The 17,845-nt window shown below is 52.8% G+C and overlaps 1 protein-coding gene across 4 annotated transcripts; it reads right to left on the bottom strand.

The window, feature by feature from the left end:
• Positions 1–700: 700 nt before the first annotated feature.
• On the bottom strand, positions 701–16,823 carry TBC1D13 (TBC1 domain family member 13). 4 transcript variants are annotated; one of them, XR_011533664.1, is made up of 12 exons: positions 16,638–16,794; positions 15,666–15,739; positions 14,057–14,097; positions 13,396–13,457; positions 13,149–13,248; positions 12,232–12,314; positions 10,269–10,428; positions 7,129–7,339; positions 6,396–6,559; positions 4,706–4,937; positions 4,231–4,288; positions 701–3,327 (listed from the first exon to the last, which is right to left on the bottom strand). XR_011533664.1 is itself a non-coding variant. In XM_008520021.2 (12 exons), exons 1-12 carry the CDS (start codon positions 16,658–16,660, stop codon positions 3,262–3,264), a joined length of 1,203 nt encoding a protein of 400 aa, XP_008518243.1. In that variant the 5' UTR covers positions 16,661–16,819; the 3' UTR covers positions 701–3,261. The 4 variants fall into 4 exon arrangements, 3 of the variants coding, with proteins under 3 accessions (XP_008518243.1, XP_070452935.1, XP_070452936.1); XM_008520021.2 differs by having other exon boundaries at positions 4,706–4,866; positions 16,638–16,819; XM_070596834.1 differs by having other exon boundaries at positions 4,706–4,866; positions 14,057–14,219; positions 16,638–16,757.
• Between the last annotated feature and the right edge of the window lie 1,022 nt (positions 16,824–17,845).

Here is a 17,845-nt window from a genome sequence, read left to right as displayed (position 1 = left end):
GGTGTCCCACATATAAAATAGAGGAAGATGGGCATGGATGTTGGCTCGGGGCCAATCTTCCTCAGCAGAAAGAGGATTGGCGGCAGATGCTAGCTGAGGGTTAATCTACCTCAAAAAGAAAAAAAAAAAAGAATACAAGGCTTTCAATCACAAAATCTTCCCCACAGTATTACTTATAATAGAGGCTGAGGAATAAGCAAAATATTAACAAACAGGTACTAGTTCCAGACATTTTTAGCATATTACATAGAATAGTATATAGCCCATAAAAATATTTTAAAATCATACAGCAACTTGCTCACCACCTAACATGATGGAGGAGACAATACACAAAACTACGGAATACGAAAATGACAATGTAACAAAAATTACACCTGCGAAGAAGACAATGTTATCAGTGATTTTCTCCAGATTGTGGGGTAGGAGAGACTTGTTTTATTTACAAGTCTTTGAATTTTCAATCTAAAAGACTACTTGCTGTATAACCGTGTACGTAGCGCCTTCGTCCCCAGCCCAGTCTTCCTGCCAGCTGCAGACTGCAGTGGGTGGTGGAGAAGAGCTGAACAGGCTCTCCCAACAGGAACTTCCCGGCCTTGCTCTTAGGCCACCCTGAGAGCCTCCCAACTCCTTCTCTGCTCAAGCTTTCTTCTCCCTGCTCTGAGGTCTCAAAGGTGTCAGCTCATCACAGCACCAATGCCCATTGCAAAGAACACATGATTTATTAAAGACAACTTGTCATCAACAGCACTGATTTAAGAACGAAACTGATGAACGAACAGAAGCAGACTAACGTTCCGACCCTCTGGAGTGAGACTGCTGAATTCAGCCAGCCCCATCTGTAAGGGTCCAAAGTCCTGGGGGCAGCTCTCCAAGCAGGAAGCCTCAGGCACTCTGGCTCTCTGGGGACCTCCCTGGAGAGTCTGGGGAGGGGGATCACCTAGGGCAGGTGCTTTCCTCAGGCAGGATCCCAGTGGGGAGCTCAGCCTAACCTGGACACGTCCCTGTGCTCCTGACCTTCAACCCAAGGTCAAGAAGGCACCGGGCCCAGGTCTGACTGAGGCAAATTAGACGCAGTGATTCAAGTAGTGTGGCCCCAGGAGGGAAGGCAGGGGTCAGGCGAGAGGGAATGCATCAGGTGTCCTGGGCAGTGTCTGCTGGGTCCCAGGCTGTGGCCCGAGCCTCAGGCTGTGAAGGGGTCAAAGTTGGGAGCGAACAAGTTCTGGGAAGAGGGTGAGCCCGGCCGGTGGGAAGGCGTGTCTCTGCCTCGTGCCCGGCTCTTGAAGCCTGGTAAGGATACCAGCTCTCCTGTCTCCCTCACACTTAGCGCCAGTAGAAAGCTCAGAGCCTTCGTGGACAGGACCTGCTGGAAAACCAGGAAGGTCCCAGAGGCAGGGGGCGGGATGCCGACTCTGACCTTGGAAGGGAGGTCAGACCGCGTCTCCAACTCCTTTCTGCCTTCCCAGCCCCACCCTTTATCCCCAAGCCCAGCACTTGCCAATCTGCAATAAATAACCAGGAGTCTAAATAAATAGTAAAAATCTCCCAAATACCGTGTGTTGGGAAAGGAGGCAAAAAGGCAAGTGCATGAAGTCCCCGAAGCACCCAGGGCACAGCCTGGCAAAGGAGCCACCTGAGAGCTGTTCCAGGCCCACAGCCTGGCCAGCGTGGGCAGCAGGAAGTCCTGGCTGCCAGACTCAGGAAGGCTTTGGGGGAAGAGGGCCCTGCTGGCCAGTCTGAGGAGAGGTTTAGGACCCTTGCTACGTTACCCAGCCTTCCAGACCCAAACCACCAGCCTCCTCACAGAAGGAGGGGACTTGGTCAGAATACGGCCACTACTCCAACAGCCCAGCAGCGGGAGTAGCCAGCTGCTCCTGCTCAGAGGACATTTGCCCTAAATCCTGGGACAGCCCAAGCAGGTGACCAGAGACAGGCCAGCATCCCCTGCAGCCTGCTTGGGGGAAGATGCGGCTCTCCTGGCACTGCCAGGATCCAGGGCCTTTGAGCTCAGCTACGCCCAGTGCAGGGAGGCTCCCTTGGGTCCCACTTGCCCTTTATGGGACTCACCACCCTGGGCTGAGACCTGGAAGCCATGAGAATCACTACTCTTCCCAACCCCTGAAACACAATCACCTTCATGTCCTTTTCCTTTGGGAGAGAAGGGCCTTTTGGGGACTCTCTGGGAGCCCCAGCTCCCCCTCTTCTCCCTCCCCCATCCCTGGGCAGAGAGGAGGGGAAGAGGCTCAACGCTTCACGGGCCATCATTTCCTGGCAGCTTTTGGTTTCCAGATATGTCATGGGGAGCAGATTCAGGGCGCTCCAGTGAGGCACTGTGGACGCCCTCCCAGTCTGGGGGACCTGGGCGCCTAGGACTGGCGGAGGGGAACGGGGTGCAAAGGCCAAGGTTGACCTCCAGGGGCTTTGCTGAGCCAGACTCCTCATTCTGTCTCCAGGGTTCACAGGAGTGGAAGGGAGGAGGGAGAGGAAGAGGCTGGGGATAAGGCACCCCAAGAGAGAGGGGCAGAGGGAGAGCAATGGAGAGAGGAGCAGACAGAGCGAGAGTCACATACACCCTCTGTGAAAGAGGCGGAGGGAGAAGAGAGGGAGACAGGCAGAGAGAGGGAGAGAGACAGAGGAGGAGAAGCAGAGACCTAGAGGGATGCAAGGTACCTCCCCTCCCTCATACACACACACACACACAGAAGCAGATACCTGGGGATGAACAGACACACACACACCAACTCATGACTATAGACAGACAGTGGGAGGGGGACAGAGGGTGTGACCTGGGCCAGGCAGCTTCTTAGCTCCTTCAGTGTCACCTTCCCCATGGAGAAGCCTAAGCACCAGCCCCCAGAAGTGGTTTCTGGCTCATTTGCCAGAAACCCGAGAGAGCCCAGAAGAAGACCAGAGAGGAGAGGAGGAAGGGAGCAGCAGAGCAGAGGCAGGGAGGGACCCTTGTCAGCCCCCAGTGCCCCCAATCTGCCCCAGCCCCAGGAAACAACTTCACAAGCTCCAGCCTTGCTTGGCGGCCTGGGCAAAGGGTCCCAGGGTGGCAGGGTGAGGAGGGAGCCAGGGCTCGGTGGTCAGAAGGAGCATGGCACAGTGTGCCCCGGTGGGAACGGCATAGAGTGGGGAGGCCTGGAGTAGGCCACTCCTGCAGCTTCCTCTCAGGCTGGGATCCCACAGGCATCTGCGTGTCCCAGAAGCCAGGGCACAGGGGTCGGCGGCTTCTCTTCCAAACCCAGGCCGCTTGCTGCCAGGCTACTTTGAGTCTTGGAGTTCCTTGGCTTTCTGTAGGATCTGGCAGACATCTGTGATGGGGTAATCCTGGGCATGGGAAAGGCCACCAACATGCCTCTGAAGTCAGCTCACTCTGAAGTTTGCCACTTGTGCCACACCCATGCCCTTCCCACGGGGACTTGTCATCATGCTGGACCCTGAGCCTCAGGGACAGAGACCACAGGTTACCCGACACCTGCATTCTGCCCAAACCCCTGCACGTAGCTAACACTACACCCACTGCGGCACTAACATAACCAACCCAACCAGTGCCACCTAAAGGGTCTCACGGCCCCTTCCTTAGGACCAGGGCCACACCGCCTCATCTCTCCCCACCTCCCGCCATCGAAGCCTGAGCCCTATTCATAATGAGTTTGGTACTGGCCGGACACTGTACATGCATTAGCTCAGTGGGTCACCTCAAGAGTCCAATGAGAAGGCTACTGTGACTATGCCCACTTTACAGATCTGGTCAATCACGTCACTGAAAACCAACCCCAGGACAGGCAGTGGAAGAAACTGAGGGCTAGAGAGGTTGTCACTTGGCTTAGGTCACATGACAAGCATAGCAGAACAAAGATGTGAAACCAAAGCTGTCTGACTCTTGAGCCCACATTCTTAACCACCATGCCCTACACTTTCCTTCTCCAGGTCTGAGCACGGTTACTAGTGAGCACTACCACGTACTGGGTGCCACTGTGTCCCAGGGAATCTTCACTTATGCAGAGCGCTTTGTTCAGAGAGCCCAAGTCATCCACTCAAGACCACACCACACTCAAGCGGCAGAGCCGGGATTCAAACCCAGATCTGCCTCAGGGGCCGGGACTCTTGAGCCCTGCGACCCTCTACTGTTCCTGACCCCAGCCTGTCACAGCGGCTGGCATGAGGTAGGTGCTTGGTAAGTGTCTTCCTCTCAACTAAAGACTGAGCTTCCCCTCCAAACTCCATTACCTGCAGGAGCCGCATGTTCACTGTAAAGTCCCCTTCCAGCAACTGGTCCCGGATCAGTCTAAGAAAAATAAGCAGGGCCGGCCCCGCGGCCGAGTGTTAGGTTCATGCGCTCCACTTCGGCGGCCCAGGGTTTTGCTGGTTCGGATTCTGGGCACGGACCTAGCACCGCTCATCAAGCCATGCTAAGGCAGTGTCCCACATGCTACAACTAGAAGGACCCACAACTAAAACATACAACTATGTGCTGGGGGGCTTTGGGGAAAAGAAGGAAAAAATTAAAAGTTAAAAAAAAAAGCAGCAGCCTAAGCACTGATTGAGCCCTTGGGCTGCCCGGAGGGCAGCAGTTGGCCCCTTCCCACCCCTTCCTCACCACCCACAGCAAGTCTGGTCTGACACCCACCCGAGAGCTCCAGAGGCTCACTTCAGCCTCCAAAGAGCAGCCCCTGCCCGCCCCTCTGCCCGCGGTCACACTCACATGAGCATGGCACAGCACACGAGGAGGAGGAAGTCAAAGCGGCTGTCATCGGCAAAGAGGGAGTCCCAGATCCGGATGACGTCAGGCAGCAAGAACTCCTGGGAGAGCAGCAGCGTCAGCCAGCGGAAGGCGAAGAACTGCGGCTTGATGTTCTGCTCTTGCTGGGGAGACAGAGGCGAGGAGCAGGGAACAAGAATCCGTGTCGGTTGGTTGCCATGTAACACCATGCAGCCTATCAGACGTGAATTCAGATGAGCAGCAGGCCAGGTGTGAGTGACAGGCACACCAACCGTGGGGAAGGCACTGGGCCACCTAGACAGCCTCGTTCGTTCAGTTGAAGTGGCAACTGCTGCTTGCTGCCAGCCAACATCAGTTTTTGTGGGTTTTTTTTTTTTTGAGGAAGATTAGACCTGAGCTCACATCTGCCACCAATCCTCCTCTTTTTGCTGAGGAAGACTGGCCCTGAGCTCACATCCGTGCCCATCTTCCTCTACTTTATATGTGGGACGCCTAACACAGCATGGCTTGCCAAGCGGTGCCATGTCCGCACCCACGATCTGAACCGGTGAACCCCGGGCCACCAATGCGGAACATGTGCGCTTAACCCCTGTGCCACCAGGCCGGCCCATTGTCAGATCTTCTGATTTTTTAAGAGAAGCTATAAACCCAAACTTTTATATAAGCTCTCTAGATTTATAAATGATGGCTCAAATTCTTTTAAAACACTGTACAGATTACAACCTTGGATTTATGGACAGACATAAAGACCATTAATCAGACACTTAGAACAAGCCTGGCCTTGTGCTTAGCATATTAGATATATTAGCCCACTTACTTAACTTCATGGAACCCCGCGAGGCAATTGTTCCCCAAAGAGATGAACCCTCTGGATGGCCAGAGTGACTATTATTAACTGAAAAAGCACGTTACACAACAGCAAAATCATAATTCCATACATGTTTAAAAAGACATGTTCACATGCTTATATCTTCTTGTCCACAAAACTGTTTTTGTCTATATATAAATAAATGTTTTTACTTAACTAGTTTCCAAAATAAACATGGAATGCCATTACAATAATTTTTAAAAACTATTTCTAATAATGAAGTTCAGGGACTGGCCTAGTGGCATAGCAGTTCAGTTTGCACACTCCACTTTGGTGGCCCAGGGTTCGCAGGTTCAGATCCTGGGTGCAGACCTACACAGTGCTCATCAAGCCATGCTGTCATGGTGTCCCACATACAAAACAGAGGAAGACTGGCACAGATGTTAGCTCAGAGCCAATCTTCCTCAAGCAAAAAAAATGAAGATTGGCAAGAGATGTTAGCTCAGGGCCAATCTTTCTCACCAAAAAAAAAAAAGAGAGTTTCATATTTCTTTTCTCAGAGGACTACCAAGAGACTAAACTAATTCAGCATATGGTAAAGGCCATGCATTGTGCCCAGCACACAATGGGCACCATACAACCTCCCCTTCACTCCTGGCCTGCTAGGCTCCCACCATCTGCAGCCTCAGTCTCCCAGTCCCGTCTCAGCATGGAGGTCAGCGCTCCCTAGCAGTAGCAGCCACTTTCAATCACCAGACTCTAGCCAGACCTTGAGGGCCCTGGGCCTGAGATGCTCAGGAAGCCTGCTACCCTTTGCCCCTTTCCGTCTGTCTGTCCTGGCCCATGGGGTCCCAGGGTCCTCACCAGTTTCAGGTAGAGTTCCACATCCTTATCCTTCAAGGTGGAGTAGACCTTTTCCATCTTGTAGGTGATGCCACATTGTGAGTCATCCAGGCTCTTGATGAAGTTGTCCCGGATCTCAGCCATGAGGTTGGTAAAGCAGAAAAAGGTGTCTGCCTCAGCGTGCTCTGGGTGAGACGGGCAGGGTGAGGGAGCCGCAAGGGAAGTGGTGTTCTCCCGAGGCCCACCCCATCTCTCACCTATGCGACACCTCCTCCTCACCTCTAAGCCTCGCCAAGTCACCTCGCCCTCATGGACAGGCTCAGTCCCTCCTCTGTCCTTGACCACTCTCCATCCCTAGACTAAGGACATCACTTCTTTCTTCTCATATCTTCTGGCAACACCATACACTCGCTTAGCCAGCGATTACATGTACTTCTGATGACATATTTCAAATCATTATTCACTTAAACTCTTTCTATCATTCAGCTTCCGGTATATATATCTCATCTCCTCTACCAGAAATTCAGTTACAACTATCAAGAGATCAGTGAACTTCCAACATTCTAGAAAGTCCAAGTCAGAAAGGATCTCAGAGACAATGCAGGCCAACCCCATCATCTGACAGCGGGAAAATGGGGGGCCAGAGAAGGGAAGTGAGCTGCAGTCTGATGAAGCCCATTAGCCAGCTTTCCTTGGTCCATTTTTCTAGGGAGGCAGCAATGAGGGATGTGGGCAGCCAAGAGCCCTTTTATACCTTTCCACTCGCTGTTGGGGTCAGTGGCAAAGGTATAGTAGAGGGGCCCCACGATTTCATTCATGCCCTGCACGTAAGCAATGCCAGGGTTGAGCTTGGCGTAGATGAACAAGATCCGCTCCACCACCTCCCAGTGGGCCTCGCAGCCGTTGGGCAGCACCTCGTACTCATTGAGGGCCGAAGGCGTAGAGTTCTTGTGTGGGGAGCTCATCTGCGGGAGGAGGGGAGGAGCCCATTAAGAAGGTGGGTGGCATTACGGACAGTATGTTCTCACCAGAAATGTTTACCATTAAAGCTAAACTTCACTTCCAGCTTGTGGGAAACGCAGGGCAGAGAGGAACACGTCCAATGCCACCAGGAAGAAACAAGCAGACAAATCCAGAACGCAGGACACCCTAGCAGATAGCTGGACTAAAGTCTAATTTGTGGTGATAAAAGCCAGAAGTGTGCTTACCTCTGAGGTGAGGGGGAGTGAGTGGGAAGGGGCATGAAGAACGTTCTGGATGATGGAATGTTCCGTGTTTTGATCTGGTTGGCAGTTATACAGGTGTATACATGACAAAAAGTTCATCTAGTGGTATACCTAAGATTTGTGCATTTTACTACATCTAAGTTATACTTCAATTAAAAAATAACTTTAAATATGTCAAAAACAGAAAACTGGTCAAGACTCTTCAAAAAGTCAAATGTTGTGGGGGGTAGGGGAGAGTCGAAGCCTGCTCCGGATCAAAGGACTAAAGAAATGTAACATCCCGATGCAACGCATAAACCTCGACTGCGTCCTGGTTTGGAAGCAAAACAACAAAAATATTCTTGGCGCAACTGAGGACACCCGAGCAGGGACTGGACGTTAGGCGTTTCTATGGAGTTACTGTTAATCGTTAGAGATGTGACGGTGGTGAGGAGGAAGACTGTCCTTATTCTCAGGAGATGCCTGCTGAAGTACTTGGGGTTAAGGGTCAGGCCATCTGCAACTTACCCTCCACCTCTGTACAATATACACACAAATACAGCAAAAGGTTAACAATTGTTGAATTTAGGTGGAAAGTATACAGGTGTGCACTGTACTCTTCTTTCAAATTGTCTGAATCTTTCAAAATTTTCATAAGAAAAAGTTGGGAGATAAATAAAGAGATGATGATCCCAGCTAAAAACTCATGCAATAGAGCAGAGGTCCCCAACACCAGCTGCCCATCAGGACCCCTCGGGAGCTTTGTGAAGATTCAGGTGCCTGGGGTTACCTGTATGAGAGCTACAGGCAAAGCCCGGCAGGGACAGAGCGTGAAGCTGTCCTGGAAGCACAGGGCCCTGAAGACAGTAAACTCCTTTTCCCATTACATACACACATGTATGCATATACATACATGTACATGTGCACACATAGACACACACATCGTTAACATTTACCAAGAGCTTTCTAGGTACAAGACAATGCTCTACAAGTATTCCTTCATTTAATCCTCTGAACAACCTAGCTTATCCTCTCATCATTTTCAAGATGAAGAAACTTGAAACGTTAGGCTCAGAAATGTTAGGTCACTCGTCAAACGTCTTGAATTAAGCGGTGGCACTGAGATTTGAACACAGACTGGCTGACTCCAGAACCTGAGGTCCAGGCCTCAGAGAACGCCCAGTGCCTTCCAGCTTTCCAAGAATCTGCACAGCCATGACCTCATTCCATCCTCTTGGCAATTCAAAAGCCAGCAGGACAGAAATGATGTGCCCAGTTTCCAGAAGAGGAGACGGAGGTCCAGGAAGGTGGGCCTGCTTTTACTTGCCCAAACAGAAGGTCAGCTTTAACTCAAACTGCCCACTCACGAGTCCAGAGGTCTAGGGACGGAGTTTGTGATCAGCCTCTCTGCCACCAGAACCAGGCCTACATCTAAAATAGAGAAAAGCTCAGTTCTCAGATCCCCATTACTGTAGTGAAATGAATGACAGAAACCAGGTCCCCACCTCGCCCTGCAGCCAGAACCTCAGAAGCCAGCTAAGAGGGCTGCCCACACAGCAAGCCACTCAGTCACCCAGCCAAGCATTCTGTACCTCCCAGACACCCAACTCTGTCCTAGGCACATGGAAACCCGGACATTAGCTGTCATTGTCCTTGTTACCCCCGTAGCGGAGAATGGCTGCTCTCCTAGAGAGAGGGCCTTGATCAGTCATTACACCGAGGGAAAAGCTTCAGCAGGAGTATCTGTCTCTAACTGGTGAGAGGTTGGAGGACAGTGACAAGTTCTGAGGAACAAGTCAGAGTGCAGATACCAAAGCAGAAGGTCGAAGTTAAGGAATAAAATGTACTTGTTTGGCTCCAAGCGGCTTCTCAGAATTACAGGAATCTGCTGGAAGACTGGACTACAAGCACTCAGCAGGACGGGGCGCACAAATCCCATCAACTCTACTTCCTAAGCCTCAGGTCTATCCCCGCTCTGCCCCAGCCCCAGGCCCCACCTACCCGTGCCTGGACAATGGAGCCGCCTCCCAGGTGGCCTCTCCACTGCCATTCCTTCCCCCTCCAATCAAGTGTCCCCACAGGGCCCAGAGCAATCTTTTACAGAGTGAACCTGAATCACGTCCCGGCCCTGCTAGAACCTGCAAAGGCTCCCTAGGCCTCAGGATAAAGGCCCGGGCGTGCCCTCACCACCACCCAGACCTTCCCTCCTCCTCCCCTTCCTTCTGTCTCTGGCCATGCAGGACTCCTCTATTCCCTGAACACACCACACTTCTGCCTGAGGACTTCCACATATGCCTTCTTTCCCACCTGAAATGCTTTTCCTTCCGAGCTCTTCAAGTCTCAGCTTAAATGTCACTTTCTCGGGGAAGTCTTCCCTGATACCCAGACCAGGCTAGCTCCCCAGCCCCATCACTGCTCCCATCACTTTCTCATCACACATGTCATCACTCTCTCAAGAGACATTTCTACCAGAGGACTCAGAGCGCGCAGGGCCCTCCCCGTGGCACCCATTACACCCAGCCTTCGATACCTGACTTTCAGAAACAGCCCCAGAGGGGGACGTGGCAAAACCAAGGTTGCTCTGGGTAACTATCAGGGCAGACGGTCACGGGCCCAGTGGCCTGTGGCCGGCAGCCTAAGGGAAGTAGGAAGGAAAAGGCTATCACGGGGCCCCCAGGTTGCCTCTCACGTTTGTGACCCCACTCCGGTTCCGGGCCACTGTCTGGGATTTCAGCGTTGTCTGTTCCACCCGCTTACGAAGGGTCTCAAACTCATTCTGGGGGTCCAGGATGAGGAGGCAGGGATACTCGGTGGCCCTCTGAAAGAAGGATATGTCTGGGCACAACCTCCTGTCAAGAGGGAACAGGACAGAGGGGTGTTACTCAGGTGGAGGTTTGGGCATTCCATGAGCATCCTGCTGCCAGGTGTCCCAGCAGCCCAAAAAGCAATCTTCCTGTTGTTGGTTTTTTTTAATTAATGACATTTTATTTAAAAAAACAATATAGTTTCTAAAAAGCAATATAGTCATTGTATATGTATACATACCCATGTTCTTAAATGTATTTACAAATAGATAAACACATATACATTTACATGGTTTTTTTTTTTAGTGTCTTTATGGTCTCAGAATCTAACTCTTCTCTTAAACCACAAACGTCTTTCCATGTCAAAAATATCTAACATGTACAGGAGTGCTAACTGTAGTGTGGTTTGAAATGATAAGAGAGGTCTGGTTAAGTTACACATTATACAACAGAATACTACACAGCTGACACGGGAAGATGTCCAAGACGGAATGAGAGAAAAAAAGAAAGTTGGGAGACAGTCTCTAGAATGTGGGCAAGTTTTTAAAATATACGTGCTACAGTATATGCACATTTTTCAGATTTCTGATCCACAGCACACTGCAAACTTGCCCTCTATGAACACTGAACCACGTGCTACAAACACTGCCAGTGTAAGACAGAACCTGTTTCCTCAGGACCCGGTGAAGATGTGGTTCTTGACTTACACAGGGCCGTTACAACACCTCGTGGGTAGAGGCTGCCCCAGCACCAGCCTGAGAAGGAAGGAGGCGAGAGCCCCCTTCTGCATCCCTGCTGAGGTGCTTGGGGCTGGGTTTCCACCAGGGCCATCTGAAGCTGGGCCCAGGCAATGAGCAGAGGCAGAGGGGCAGCACCCAGGTGGTGAGGGGCTGGAAACACAGATAATGACTGGGTGGGTGGAACCGAAACCAGGCGGACGCACTCCAGAACCCACGCTCTAACCACAGGGCTCCACCGCAGACAAGGGCTTCCTATAGCTCCTCAGCCAGCCTTGCGGGAGACTGCCCGCTGCCAGACTCACCAAGACAACAGGATAGCACAGCCAGTGTCCCCACATTTCTCTAAAAGTGGAGAAGCAAGCACATGCACACCAGAGCTCACACTTTTTTAAAACACACATCTGATCCTGTCACTCCTGTGCTTAAAACTTTCACATGACTGCTCCCCGTCCTTGTGATCAAGTTCAAGGCCCGCCCTGCCCCCGCCCCAAGCGTGGCGTTAACCACACTGGCCATCACACCGCTCCTCAAACGTGGGCTCTCAGGCCTTCCCGGGCAGCTCCTCGCCCACCACAGCCTTTCCTCCCTCTTCCTGAGACTTCTCAGATGTCAGCTGAAACACTGCCTCCTCAGGCGAGGTTTGCCCAAACGCCTCGAAGCACCCTGAACTCTTCCTGCACAGCCTTTACCACAAACGTGAACTACACAGAACTATTTGCTTAACGTCGGACTTCCCATCTTCCCCCCTAGGTTCTTAGTTCCTTGAGGAGAGAGACCATGTCTGTTTATTCTGTGCTCAACTCTGAGCTTGGCCGTGAGCATGGCACATAGTAGAGCTGCAACATTTGTGGGAATGACCAGATGAATCCATAACGCCCGGGGCACAACAAACTAAGGCAAGGAGACAGGAGAGCCAGCCACTCGCTGCCCTCGCCAGCCCCACTCTCAGCTTGTCATCACTAGGACCTGGACCTAACACGGGGACAACCCACCCACAGTTCCTCAAACACCCTCCTATGGGCCTGGCGGGGAAAGGGAAAGGACAGAACTGGGAAACCCCCCCGGAAGTCCCATGGGCCAGCTCCCAGGCCCCAGGTGCCCCGCCTACCGGACATCCTTGTCAATCTGCAGCAGCACCTCGTTGTCCTTGAAGTACGTGTTCCACCGGCTGTCAGGGTTGGGGTTGAGTGGCTGTGGGAAGAAAAGAAGCTGCGCTGTCCTAGGCCCAGCTAGGGTCCCAGGGGCATGTACCAGCTGGAGGCCTGAGCAGCGGCCCCGCACCAACAATCCCCCCAGAGGCCCAGCTGTGGCTCAGACAGCCTGTGAGCAACTCGAGGAGCAACACAGGCCTCCCACAGCCTCCCAAATCACATTCCAACTCCACAGCCAGCAGGCGAGCCAGGCAGTTTGCTCTGAGTACACCCCTGCTTGGAGGGGACTGTCCTTTCCGTCCACTGCTGTAGCTGTAGGACGCTGCCTATAACAGGTGCTCACTAAACGCCTGTTGAATGAATAAATGAATGTTGCATCATTAGGTCTCTTCGAATCTAACTCATGAAGGCTCTGAGTCGCCAGTTCCAATCCTTGGAGGACCGGTCTGGGTCCAACCCACCTCCACTCCCTGCACCGTGAAGCCCCAGGGAGGAGCTCAGTATTTGAGGGCAGAATGAGGCTTCCTCCAGGCCACAGAAAGGCAGTTTATCCTCACTGCCACCTGCTCTTTCTTCAACTATAAGATCACAGAACCTTCCTTAAGGAACAGGGATGAAGAGGAAACGGGGACAGGGGAGCCGGCTCAGTGCTGCACACATAGCTATCACTTACATTCCCAACCGGGCCTGGGAGAAGCGGGTAGACAGGGCCTTCCGGGCCTGAGCAGCTGGATACAGAAAGGAGGGACTGGAAGGGTCAGAGGGGCCCAAGACCAGCTGCACTTGTTCTCTGGGGTGGGGGACGCTGCCTGCTACAAAGCTCGCACCTCTCCTCATTCTGTAGCCTCAGGCCCCGATGCCTACCCCTACTCACATGGTCCTCAAAGGTCACATCCTCCCTGGACGCACCCATGTTGGCCTTGGCAATGCCGGGCTGGATGATCATTTCCCTCAGGAACTGAGAATATAGCTCCCTGCCGGAGAAGAGAGAGCAATGATTCCCGAAGGCCTTGCCCAGGGAGCCCGGACACAGGAGCAGCAACAGGAAGCAGGGCAGGCTTAGCACCACCTGTCGTGCCTGACAAGAAGGCCCTCCCGTCATCCCCTCTCTTGGGTCTCACCTCTGCTTGGCCAGGATGGAGCTCCATGAGGCTCTCTCCAAGGGGAGGTAGTTCAAGAGAATCTGCACAGAGGGAGAGGAGCAAAGCTCTGGCGACTCCCCCAGCCCAACCCTGGACAGTAGGTGGAGCCTGCCAGGCCTCAAGGAAAACGTCTGATAAAACCCAGAGAAGACAAGATGGGCTGAAACCCAGGAATCCAGGCATGGGCTAGGGGCAGCCTCCCCTTTCCTCCCCATGCCTCCCCACTCCTTTATCCTAAACTGGCCCTTTCCAGTGCCTTTCCTCACACAGATTGTTCCAAAGGATAATACCACCTTGTACTCAAAGGGGCTGGAAACCAGAATACTGGGCTTCGCTCCCCACCTCAGCTAATAGCTCTGGGCAAAGCACAGCCTTCTTTTGTCCCAATAAGCATGACTTCCACTATACTGTCTGGACCAGGGAGCAGAGGGCTTCACTGGCATTACAAAGTGTTCCATCCCCAGGGGGATCCTGGACGGGACACGAAGAGAAACAGAAAACCCAGAACTTCCCATAAAAGCTTCCTCAGACAAGCAAGGAAAGGTGCAGAACAGGAAGAAGGGGCTGGGAGTGGGGGGCAGCCCATGCAGGAACCCAGGGACTCTGAGCAGAGCAGCAGCCCCACCCCAGGCACACCCACCTTCCAGCAGAGGCACCGCAGTCCGCCCTCACAGGGGATGCCTGTGAACACAGCAGGCAAAGGTCACGCCCCGGCCAGAGTCCCAGAATCCCCCAGCCCTCCACCTCAGAGACGGTTGGCAGGGAGTGGAGTGGGCAAGAAGTACTTCTTCAAGAATCATTTTCTGCCAGAAAGATTACTTGACTAAATGTTTAATCCTGTGTGTGCTTTCTCTTGATGACCCCTGCCCCCAGCCCAGAGCTCCCTCTGTCGGGAATGTTCTTTTGAGGATAACATCTTCTCATCCTTGATATTTCTTCCTCAGAGCAGCCTTTACCAGCCACTGTCTCTTCCCAATTGAAGTCAGGTCCCTCATTATAACCGATAATGGCTCCGTGACTTCTCCTTCATAGCATCCATCTAACTGAGATTGTAAAATATAATTTGCATATTTATTTAACATCTGTAACTTCTATGACCAGGGAAGCCCCAGAAAGACCCGAACCAAATTTGCCTTATATTCTCAGTACCTAGCACAGGGCATGGCACACAGGAGGTATTCCGTAAGTATTTGTGGACACAAATATAAATGAAGCCATGAATGCTAAGTGCTTCGTGCTTTATTGACACTATTTCACTTTATCCTCATTATAACCCTGGTAAGTAGGGAAGATTAGCATCATTGTCCTTATCTTACAGACAAAGAAACTCATCTGTAATGACAGAGCAATCAAGGATTCAAACACAGGTCTGTCTGACTTTAGAGCCCAAACTCTCAATCACTACTAGAGACTGCCTCCCCTGAGGCCTGGCTGACTCTCCAGCTCAGCACAGATCCCAGGACCCCTCAAGATGGTCAGGGCCTGAATATCACTCCTGAGCAGAAAGACAACCTTCTCCCGCACTATCGTCAGGAACCTCACTAAAGCAGCTGTTGCTACAGTACCCCCAGTACTCATGCCCCCACCTCAGAATCTGCATGGGGCTGAGGGGGGTACTCAAGAATTCCCAGCTGACAAAGTTACAAGGGCAGAGCAGTGACAAAAGCACCCTGGGGTATTTTTAAAGACAAGCAAAAATCTCTGTGCTGGAAGGTTAACAATGCCAGGGAGGGCAAAGTCAAAAGTGGCTAAGGTTCAGCTTCTTCAAATCAGTGTCTCAAGACTGGAATTTTACCATTAACCAAAGTTCACTGTCGCCTGAGTCAGCTCTGACCCCAAGCCAGGGAGAGAGCCAGGAACCACTTTGCAGCTAACCAAATTCTACAGCACAGGAAGCTTGCTGATGAACGAGGAAAGACCCGACCGAGGCTCTGGAGTCTGCTCCCGGCTCTCATCCTTCTGTCTTCAGTCCCCTCCACTCACTCTCAGGAAGCAAGAAGCCTCACTGATCCGCCACTAAGCACCCTGTCCACGGCCCACAGGCATGCTAACTGTGGCCGTCACTCCTCTGGAAACCCCCTCCAAGCTCAGTGCAGTCACTGCTTGTTCAGCTCGACAGAATCTGGAGAAGGATCCAAGAGGCAGGCTGGCCCCCAGAACTGACCAGGTGTGGCCTTGGGCACCTTGCCCTCCATCCTAGTCACAACGCTGCTCTAGAAAACCCCTGAAAATGGAGCGTTGCCTCTTACCACTGAAACTGAGATCCCGAAGCTTTTCCAAGGCAATCGTGGGCTCCTTCAGGACATCCTGGAAATCTGCAATCCTGGAAGCAGGGAGGCGGAGGCAAAGGGAGCACACTCAGTGGCCAGGCGGGAAGCCCAGGGCTCCCTCACACCACCAGTCCCCAATCTGTTTCCCCCTCCCCTTCAGGACATAAAGATGGCAAAGCTCAAGGTCCTGGCAAAGGCCGCTTTGGAGAACTCTAGATCACTTCTTCCTCTAAGCCCAGAAACACAGAGACAGCCTTGTCTAGGAACTCTCAACCCAGCACCAGGAAAGCAGAAACATTCTAGTATTTGGCCAGCGGGCATTTATCTGGTGATCCCTGCCGGCCAGGCCCAGCCCACAGCGCCACTATCTGACCTCGGCGAACCCTAGGAACCGGGAGTAATTTGATGCGCAGACAACGGATCTGAGTAATCGCAAGCAGCTCTCCAGGCTCGACAGTATTACCCTGAGACGACCTCCGGGCCCGCCCGCAGGCAAGGACAAAAGGTTTAAAAAAACAATCCTGGAGAAAAACTGAAGAGTGAGCAAAATTCAGCCCGTGCTGCAGGATTTGGCCTGGGGGAGGGGACAGACTGGAGAATCCAGGTTTTCTAGCCTTTCGAGTAATAAACGGGCACCGGGCCGGACGCGCGTGGAGAGCAGGGAACTGGGGCAGAGGATTAACGGAGAGCAGGACAGGGGTGGGGGGGGGACCCCAGGGAAGGGGGAAACCCGGGGTCCAGGGTGAGGGAGCGACGGAGAAGGGGTGACACCGAGAGGCAGGCGAGGCGCCTCGGCTGTGCCGCTCAGGCCCACAGCAAAGGGGCTGGAAAGCGGGTGCCCGAGACCCTCCGCCGGGGGCTCCGGGCCCGGCCGCACCCGCGCCCCCTCCGCAGGCACAAGGGGCGGCCTGGCCAGGAGCACCTTGGCCGGCTCGGGCCCCGGCCCCTTACCGGCTCTTGTGCAGACTCGACATGGTGTTGACTTCCGGATCCCCCCGCTACCTCGGCCGACGCGGCCGCCGCCGCCCCCTAGGGACGCGGGGCGCTGGGCAAAGGCGTCCGACCGGAAACGCAGCCGCTGGCGCGGGCGTTCCGGCTCGTTCCGCTCCGCTCGCTCGGCCCGGCCCCGCCCCGCTCACGTGCCGCCCGGTCCTCCCACTGCTGGGGCGGGGCGGGGCGGGGTACGAGGGCCCCAGGAGCACGCCCCGACCCCTGCCCAACTCGCATCCCCGCGGACTCTGCAGCCCAAGTTGAGGACGCGCAAGTGATGGTGCAACCTGTGTGCCCTAGGCTATTCTTTGCGCTGCCCTGGGCCTCCGTTTCTCTTTATGCAACATACCTATAAGTCACCCTGTCCTCGCCTTAAACCTGCTTCACCTGCAATAAACTATTGCGTCATTATTTTGGGAAGGTGGACCTTCCCTGCTGAACTATCCAGGCCTCCTGGGTGGCCTTTTCACTCATGAATCCTGCACGCCTATAGCAGGCACCGCACAAAGCAGATGGTTCGGTAACTATCGGATGGAGGAGCAGGACTGCAATTCAGCGTTTCCCTGATTTTCGAATTTCATGAACATGAAATTTACCATAACATCAGAACAATAGAAAAGGCAAGTCAAGATTTCAGGAGCTTTCCCAAGAAAACTTAGTTGGCAGCCTTACAATGATTTTTCTCTACACGTATGTGTGCCTACGTGCATAGTTGTCTTTATTTTTTAATTTTTTCTACAAATCGGTGAAAACTTTGTCACTGGACTGTGTAAACTTGAAACCTCCTCCAGCTCTCAGGTGCCTGTCCACCAGGACTTCACTGGCCAATGGGGCAGGCACACAAATACCTGCTCCTTTATTCACTCATCCCACAATTTCTGCTCCCACTGTGTGCCAGGTACTGTGCTAAATGTTGCTGCAGAATACAAAGATTAAGTTCCTTTGTACGAAATACAAGAAATGAATAAATGTTGACTTACTTGCACACCAGTAAAGAAATATTATTCCAGATAAAAAGTACCATTCAGCCCTTGAAACTGCTGGTTAAGAAGACAGGGAAGGGGCCAACCCAGTGGCACAGCGGTGAAGTGGGCATGTTCTGCTTTGGTGGCCCAGGGTTTGCCAGTTCCGATCCCGGGTGCGGACATGGCACTGCTTGGCAAGCCATG

This window comes from Equus przewalskii, chromosome 26, assembly GCF_037783145.1.
Source record: "Equus przewalskii isolate Varuska chromosome 26, EquPr2, whole genome shotgun sequence".
Lineage (NCBI taxonomy): Eukaryota > Metazoa > Chordata > Mammalia > Perissodactyla > Equidae > Equus > Equus przewalskii.
This window is presented reverse-complemented; position numbering and strand designations above follow the sequence as displayed.

Bases quoted from the DNA above. Each gene is read 5' to 3' on its own strand.
- TBC1D13 (XM_008520021.2), bottom strand. From the start codon at position 16,660: ATGTCGAGTCTGCACAAGAGCCG. The intron at 12,315-13,148 runs GTGAGTAGGGGT...TTCTTCCCACAG, and splicing joins ATGTGACCTTTGAGGACCAT to CCACTCAACCCCAACCCTGA. The intron at 7,340-10,268 runs GTGAGAGGCAAC...CTCCTCCCGCAG, and splicing joins ACCGGAGTGGGGTCACAAAC to ATGAGCTCCCCACACAAGAA.